General features: G+C 58.8%; 1 protein-coding gene across 6 annotated transcripts in view; it reads right to left on the bottom strand.

The window, feature by feature from the left end:
* Window positions 1–594: 594 nt before the first annotated feature.
* Window positions 595–8,124, bottom strand: part of CD6 (CD6 molecule) — a 40,529-nt gene continuing 32,999 nt past the window's right edge. For 2 of the 6 annotated variants that reach the window (XM_042958128.1, XM_042958133.1), the window contains 7 exons: window positions 6,340–6,480; window positions 5,903–6,001; window positions 4,733–4,855; window positions 2,974–3,045; window positions 2,627–2,881; window positions 2,204–2,323; window positions 595–1,691 (listed from right to left, as the gene is read on the bottom strand). In XM_042958128.1, the coding sequence (XP_042814062.1) occupies window positions 1,627–1,691; window positions 2,204–2,323; window positions 2,627–2,881; window positions 2,974–3,045; window positions 4,733–4,855; window positions 5,903–6,001; window positions 6,340–6,480 (875 nt within the window). In that variant the 3' untranslated portion in view covers window positions 595–1,626. The remainder of the gene's footprint in view (window positions 1,692–2,203; window positions 2,324–2,626; window positions 2,882–2,973; window positions 3,046–4,732; window positions 4,856–5,902; window positions 6,002–6,339; window positions 6,481–8,124) is intronic. The other 4 variants (XM_042958129.1, XM_042958130.1, XM_042958131.1 and 1 more) reach the window with 4 other exon arrangements.

Genomic DNA, 8,124 nt, shown 5'->3' with positions numbered 1-8,124 from the left:
GACTCCTCCCCCAGAAATCCCCCCCCCCCACCTCAACCCGAAGGCTGGGGAGGGTTCAGAGGGCCAGAAGGGGGCCATCACCGGGAACCACATCCTGTGACAGTTGCCCTGGGGAGAGCTCGCTTTCTCTCCAAGTCTGGGACAGGTGAACGGAAAACAGGCCCTCCTCAGCCCCGCTGGGCAGGACCCACAGCCCAGCCTCCTGTACCATCCGCCCGCTCTGGGAGGAAACCTGAGTCCCGGGCAGAGCCGGCCGCTGGCCCTTGCCACTGGGCCCAAATCGCGGCCTCTGGGCCGACGGAGGAAAAGGATTCCTCTGTACGAAGCCACTCCACAACCCGTCCCCTCTGGGCATATGCCAGGCTCATTTCAACTCCCCCGGGCCTGGGAGCGATTCTTTGCCAGGCGGCAGCTCTGAGCGTCAATCACATGACCCTGTCTTGGAAACCCGTGGAGCTACTGAGCCAGCGCCGGCCGAGTGGGGCAGAGAAGAGAGGGACGCAGCCACTGACCTCCCTCACGGGTGTCTGTGTCCACCTTGTCCCGCCCTCCACACACACACACACACACACGCGCGCGCGAGAGTTCAAGGACTTGTCACTCAATGCCCCGTTTTTATTCAGCAATTACTTTAATCTCAGGACCCTCGGAACAGGACACCAGCAGCCGGCCCCAAGCCCTCGGGCCTCTCTCTGGAGGCTGCCGGGACGTGTTTGTGGCTCTGGGTGTGACACTGTATATTCCCGTGCTCCTCGGGGAAGCTCCCAGCAATCCAAGCAGACAGATGGGCGCGAGGTACTTCGCACAGCCTCTGGGCCCCTCCTGCTGCCGTGGGCACTGGCGCCCAGCTCTGGGTCTATGGGGGAGCTGGGCTAGGGCCATCGTCGTAAGCCATGGGAAGCTTAGAATAAGGATCTTCTGTCCAGGGACAGTCACCACAGAGCAGGGCTGTGCCCCAGTGGGCTCCAAGGGTCTCTAGAGGCAGGGCTGGCTGCGGGCGCCAGCACCTTGGTCGTGGGGGAGGGGCAGTCGTCCCGCTGGCGGTCAGCTGGCGGTTCCCAGGAAGGCTGGACTCCGTGCCCGGGCCCTTGCCAACCTGGGCCAGTGGGTGTGCCACCCCCAGCCCCAGAATCCACCTGCCGAAGCAGCCCAGCAGCCCCTGCACGTGGGGCGTCCCTGGGCAGCGCTGGGACGGGGCCTGTTTCTGTTCTCTCAGCACCTCTGGACCCGGAGTCATCTGAGAACCCGGAGAAGCAAACGCATCGTAGACGCCTGAGGACCCGAAGGGGCCTCAGGAGTCATTCAGCTCAGCCCCTCCTTGCAGCCTGCTGAGAGGTGGCCCAGGCGGCTCGTTCATCCTTGAGACGGAGAGCTCACCACCTCTCCGAGGCAGCACCCTCCACCTTGTGGCTGTTTGGGGCCGGGGGAGGGCTGGGCCAGCAGCTTCTGTTTGATGGATGGAGACTGAGCAGTGCAAGGTGAGGGCTTTCCTTGCATCTCTCCGGGGGAGGCTTCTCAGCCCCCTGGGTGGGGGGTGGCGAGCTGGGAGGACGGGGTGGGAGAGCGGGGGCAGGGAGAGCAGGAGTCCAGCGGAAGGGAGTCGCCGGAGCCGCTCGTGGGCCCGGCCTAGGATGCCCCGATGTCGTCATAGTCCTCATTGCCAGTGGAACCAGGCTGGGGCCTGGGGGATCCTGTGTGGCCAGGGGGCTTGGGTTAGTGGGAGGCTCGTCACCGCCCCTCCTGCCCCATGGGACAGAGCCGAGCGGGTCCGAGTCCGCCCCCTCCCCTGTGATGCCGGGCGGTGTGCAGTGATGAGACTCCCGTTGTATGCTCTTGGTCGCGGCCAGCTCCCTTGCTGGCCTGTCAGCCCAGAAGGCAGAGCCTCGTCTGTGCGGTGTAGGGCTACAGTCCCCAAGCTTGCACAGGAAGTGCTGGGCGACTGAGTGCTGGCAGACGCTTGCCACCTCAGTGTCCCCCCCAAGGGACCATCGGCCACTTCTGTTTGAATGCCTCCGCTAATGGGGAGCTCACTTCCTCTCAAGGCACTCTTTTGAGTCTTTCTCTGTCTCATCCCCATCCATGTTCCCCACCTCCTCATTTTACTTCCTTTCTTTTCCCCTTGGGCCGATGGATCCGATGGATCCAGAGTTCCCCCTACGCGTGCACCCGCTGCCCCTGACCATCCCCCCCTTCCGGGACCCACCTCCCCTGCCGCTGGCACCTGGATACTGAAACTGGTCCGTAGAGGGAGGCTGGGGCGGCGGCTGGAAGTTCTGGTACCACTCCCCGGAGGAGGTGCTGGAGCTGTCGTCAGCCGAGGGCCCTGCCGGAAAGCCCCAGAGCCGGTCACTCTCTGCCTGGGGACAGCCAGCTCACGAGCTGCCAGGGCTAGGAGGCCCTCCCGACTCACAAGAGTGAAGTCCCTGGCTTGACCACGAATAAGAAAATGAAGGTCCGGAGAGGGGTGGAGGCTTGCCCAAGGTCACACAGCGAGTGGCTGCGGGGCTGGGGCCGGGATCCCGAACTCAGCCTGGCTCAGGGCTTCCGGCTGCACGCTTCCTCCAGCCAGGCCGGCTACGGGATGGGAGGCTGGGGTACACGCAGAGTCCTCCTGGGCCCAGCTTACCTGAAAAGGTAGCCTGGGAGCCAGCCAGCTCCAAGTTCGGGGGCTGCTCCAAGAAGGGGCTCCTCTCTGTAGAAAACACCTGAGGGGTCCACAGAGGTAGCCTGCTACTGGGGCTGTTGCAGTAATCCTCCCCGGAGGACGTGCTGGATCCCCTGTTGCTTCCTGGGTGGCGCTGAGAGCCCAGGGAGGGCGTGTCTGCGATGTAGTGTCCAGCCCTGGCGGGTGGGACCTGGGAGGCACCCGTCTCTTCAAGTCCTGGGCCAGGAAAGGGAGGATGGTGAGGAAAGAAGCGGCAATGCACCAAGGGGGCTTTCAACTCGGTCGGGGCCGACATCCCACCGACTCACCTTCCTCCAGGGGAGGCATCTGGAACCTGCTCTGCTGGATCTCCTCCTCCGTGACCCGGTGCCGCTGGGAATCTAGAAGCAGAGCGGTGGTGAGGAGGGGTGAAGGTCCACCTCCTGGTCCTGGGAGCCCGGAGGAGGGGTGGGTGGGCCTCGGGACTTGGGAGGGGGCCCTGAGGCCGAGCAGTGGAGGAGGACAAGCCCAGGGGTACCGAGGGGCTTAGAATTTCCCATCACACCCCAGGCTCTTGTCCAGCCAGACCCCAAACCTCAATCTCTAACCAGCACGGGGACAGGCTGCTTCTGGCCAGAGACCCCAGTGCCTCGAGCCTCTCTGGCCCACCAGCTGCCCCTCCTCCTCCTTAAGGAAATAGAAAGAGTCCTGGGCTCTCCGCTCATGCCCTGGAGACTCTGGGCAGGAAAGGGGCAGGCGGTGCCTTCTAGGAGCACCTAGAACTTTCTAGGAGCACCTAGAACTTTCCGGAGTGGAAGCCTTGCTTACATCCAGTTCCCTGTTTCAGAACTGGAGAGATGTGGATTTGTTGAGTCTTAAGGACTTGAGGGTCTGGAACCTTGCTGTCAGCTCTCTCAGAACCGGTACCCCTGAATTTCCTTCACAATGTCACAGGATTTTGGACTCCTGGTCTTGCCTCTTACGTGCCTGAGCTCAGAATCCCGGGCTCTAAGGATGCCTCATCCCGGTGGCTCCCAAATGCTGATTTGTGGCACAGAGCAGAAGTGGAATCACCCACCTCCCACCCCATTGGCCCTGGTGTGCCGGGTGGGGCACAGACAACCGGTGGTCCCCAATATCCATTCTCCCCTCTGGCCTTTATCTGGACACACAACTGCTTGGGACAGAGGTTTCGTCTGTCGTCCTCTCTTACAGCTGGGGGCGGGGCTTAAGCTCCAGCCGGGGTGATGTGGGTGGCTGTGATGTGGGCATCTCTGGCATCCTGCCTTTTAGGGTAGGGCATGCTTCACCTTCCCTTCCTGTCCTGCTGCCCAGAATGTGGATGTTGTAGTGAGCCACGCTGGACCATGTGGACAAGGGCAACAGCTTAGGGATTGCACAGCGGCAAGAAAGGAGGAGGCTGGGTCCCTGCCGACTTCTTAGGATGCTGTCATTTGGGGACCTCCATCACACACAGCCAAACTCTCATCGTCGCTTACATGGTGGGTCCCGGGGAGAACCGGGGAATGTTTGACAAGCTCCCAAGGGACTTCACAATAGGCATGGGATTCTGTGCTCTAACCTCCAGCATTGCATGGGCCCTGCCTTAAGCACTGTCTTTCCTCGTCCTATCCCCAGCAGGCGGGAAGGAAAGCTGGAAAAGCCGGCTGAGAGGTTCAAGCTGGGCTTGCCCATGAAGGGAGGGGAGGGTGCCAGGTTGATGGGCAGAATGGGACGCAGAAGGGGTGTGGGAGAAACCATCTGAATGAATGTCTCTTGCTTGGACTTGCTTGTCTAACACGGCCACAGCCACCTTCTGGTGAATGTCGAGGGGCGGGTCTTAAGACCCTGCGTGGCCAGAGACAAACGTGGGAAAGAAGGAAGTTGGAGCCATGGAGAGGTCTCTAGGGTCACAAAGTATTGTGAGAGCCTCAGTGTAGGACCATCTGCAGTGGATCCAGTGGGTAAGAAGGGGCATTCAACCCATGTCATGCAGGGGTCACCAGATGGAACCTACGGAGGGTCCCCAGCCACATGGGCCCTCTCCCTGGTAGGGGCGGGTGGGCCCTCGGGAGCCCAGGCACTCACTGTAGAAGGTGGTCAGGGCCACGGGAGGCTGGGCGCTGAAGTCATAATGCTCATAGTCTGAGTCCGAGCTGGAGTCCGAGTCCTTGGGGGGTAGGGCCTGGACCTGGATGGGCAGCTTGGGAACTGGGGAGAGAGCAGAGTTGGGGCACTGGGGAGTGGTGGGCAGAAAGGCGCAGGGAGAGGCAGCAGAGAGCGTGGGTGGGGGGGACCAGAGACAGAGCGGCAGGGAGAGCACGGGGTAGCCCATCTTGTACAAGCCCATCCAGCCTGGGTTTTCCAAGCCCCCCCCCCCCCACTTCAAACACGGGGAACTAATAACACGTGTTTATTTCACAAGGAAGGTGCAGTCACTACATGTGAGGCGCTGTTCTAACATTTAAAACATGATCTCGTCTGGATTCTCGGAACAACTCTGTGAGGTAGGTGCATTACAGTCCCTCTTTTACAGCCGAAGAAACTGAGGCACAGGGAGGTTCTCACCTTGCCCAGAGAAGCGGGCAGTGTGGCTCTTAACCTCGAGACCATAACATTCAGTGAGCGAATGCTCTGGGCCCAACTTGTGTGCTAAGTTCTGTATTCATAGTCTCTTCTCAAATACACGGATACCGTGCAGAGAGAATATGTATATAATTTGGCTGAGTTTTGTATTGCTTTTCCGGTCACCGAATGCTTTCAAATAAAGGTGATTTAATGCAGTCATAATGCAACGCAATGAAACTCGAGTTCCTTTACAAGACTTTCAAGAGGTATAAATCCCTACGTTGTAAAAGATGGATGACTGATCTGATTTTTTTTTTCATTCAGAAAAATGAAATAAAATTATGTTCCAGGAAACCTGGATGGGGCTCTGCAGGAAGGCTGATTGAGGCTATTGAAAGACGCGATAATATCACAAACCTACCAGCCAATTAGCAGGGCAGATCTTTCCTCTGAGAAATGCCCTGTATTATTCCAGAACTCTAAAGCCTAGTCTAGAACGACTGCCTTGGAGGGTCCTCTGCCCAGATCGAGGCACGACATGCTCAAGGTCCCACGGGCACCAGTGGGCTGGCTGAGGTCTCATCTCCAACTGGGACGCTGCTTTGACCTACACAGGTCTGACCCTCCAAAAAAGGATTCCTTTCCTGTCCTCCCCAGCCTTCCTCACTCCCAGGGTGGTGGACATCGTACCTTCTTCTTTGGAAATGGTGATGGGAACATCTTGATAGCTATTGATCCCCTCTGGGGTGGTGGTGGGTGGGTGCTGGTCGTTCACCATAATGGGCAGGGCTGAGAGAGGAGAGGCAGAGACGCTATAAGTCACTTTTTGGTCTCTCCCGGTCTAGCTGGTCCTGTTCTCACGGAGATGCCTCTCTCCCCATCTCTCCCTCGAATCCACACGCACGCACGCAGTCTAGTCCTCCCATGGACCGCTTCTGCCAGGCATGCTGGGAAAATCCTGCCCATCGGGAGGTGCTCCCAGGGGTCTGGGCTGGGTGGCCATTGCTGGGTGGTGCTCCATTCTGCTGAGTCCCTTGAGGCCCCCATCCCCCTGAGAAGGCCACACCTCAGGCCTGCTGCTTTCCCTCTCTGGGCCTTTCCTGTGGCTCCCAGAACTCTGCACCTACCGTATTTTCCTTTAACTTTCAAGAAGATGAAGGCTGTGGAGATGAGTAAGCCAAGGAGGAGAATTCCCAGAATGATGCAGAGGATGAAAAGCATTAGTTCTCGCGATTTCCAGGCTTCTGCTTTCTGGATCGTAGTAGGTTCTGGAAGCAAGAACCCCAAATCAGAAAGAGGAACGGACATAGACTTCTTGCCTCTCCAGCATCTCTGCAGCCGACCTACTTCCCTTTTGGACTTATCTTCCTCCTCTCTTCTTTTTTCCGAATGTCCCCATCTGCTTTTAGACACTTTATATTGGGAGGTGCCCAAGAAATGTTGAATGAACAATTAGCTGAGTGAGCCTTTCCCCTGGCCACCCGCTCAGTAATCACTGAGTGCCCACTGTGTGCCCACTAGGCTCTAGGGATACAAATACGACATTGGCATCATAGGCCTTGAGGGCCACTGTCTAGTGGGGAGATCAACACGTTGACTCAATCCAATATGGCGCCAGGCTTACTGGGAAGGAGGTATGGGCAGGCATGAGGCCTTACAAGGGGCCTTCTCTGGTAGGGCAGGGTGGGAGGTGGACACCGAGGCTGGCTTTCCAGAGAAGGTGACGTGGAGCCACCTCTGGCAGCGAACAGACCATCAGGAGGGCGAGATGTCCTTTCTGTGCCCTGGATGCATCGTTCCCATCAGACACGTACTCCCTGAGGGCAGAGGTGAGGGCCGTGATTCTGGACCTCCCAGGTCCGCAGCCCTGATGTGACTTCCTGTCTTCACCCCTCTCTCGGTGCCACCCCTGCTAAAAAAAAACCCAAAGCCTGCAAAGAGGCTATAATGAGGCAGGTGCTTGGAGCCCTCGAGAGAGGAGAGATGGGACTCATCTCCTCCTCGGTGTCAGGCCACAGGGCTGGATGAAGGGTAGTGACAGCACCACAGGGGGCTGGTGGGATGCAAGCATCCTGACCCCCTGGCTGGGCATAGTGACTGCTCCCCACTGCCAAGAAATTACCCTCTCCCTGTTCTCATTTTTTCCCCTCCCCTGCATCTGCAAAGGGCTTGACTTGAACCAGGGTGGGAGGTGGGTTTAGCAGCAGGAAGTGGGTGTAAAAGGGAGGCTGGGCTGCGGGGGCCATGAAGAGACCAGTGAATTCGGGCCCAGAGGGACAGGCTGAAGGCAGGGCTGTGGGGCCAAGGGCTAGAGTGTGGTCCTTGGAGGTGGATCTTTCTTTGCTCTTTGAAGGCTGATGAGGCTTCCCACCTTGACCTCAGAGAGAGAGAGGGAGTATGCGAGTGGGTGTCCGGGGTCCTGGCAGGAGTTCACCCTACAGCCCGTACCCTTCCCAGCGTTCCATTCCCTCTCTGTGCCTTCATCCATTGCCAGTTGTCTGTCAGGACTTAGTGCCCCTCCACTCCGTCCCCAGGCCCCTGTCCACCTTCCTCCAGTGGAAGCAGGGGACGGCACCCAGCCGGTGAACCTGGGCCAGGCCCCCTGCCTATCCCGGGGTTGCCAAGGGGCTCCGTGCCCGGACTAACTAATCACGAGAACACCTAATGCTCCGGCAGTGCTTACCATGTGCTCTGCCCTGTTCTAAGTGCTTTAGAAAAATGAATTCACTGGAGACTCACAGCGATGCCAGGAGAAAGCTACGGCGATGATCATCCCCACTTTATAGTCAAGGGATCTGAGGCTCAGAGAGACTCAGCCCAACATTACCCAGCTAGCAGGGGACACGGCTGGGCTTTGAGCCTCAGGAGTCTTCCTGGAAGTCAGCCAAGCTACACACAGCTGGCGGGCAGAC

This window comes from Panthera tigris, chromosome D1 (assembly GCF_018350195.1).
Source record: "Panthera tigris isolate Pti1 chromosome D1, P.tigris_Pti1_mat1.1, whole genome shotgun sequence".
NCBI lineage: Eukaryota > Metazoa > Chordata > Mammalia > Carnivora > Felidae > Panthera > Panthera tigris.
This window is presented reverse-complemented; position numbering and strand designations above follow the sequence as displayed.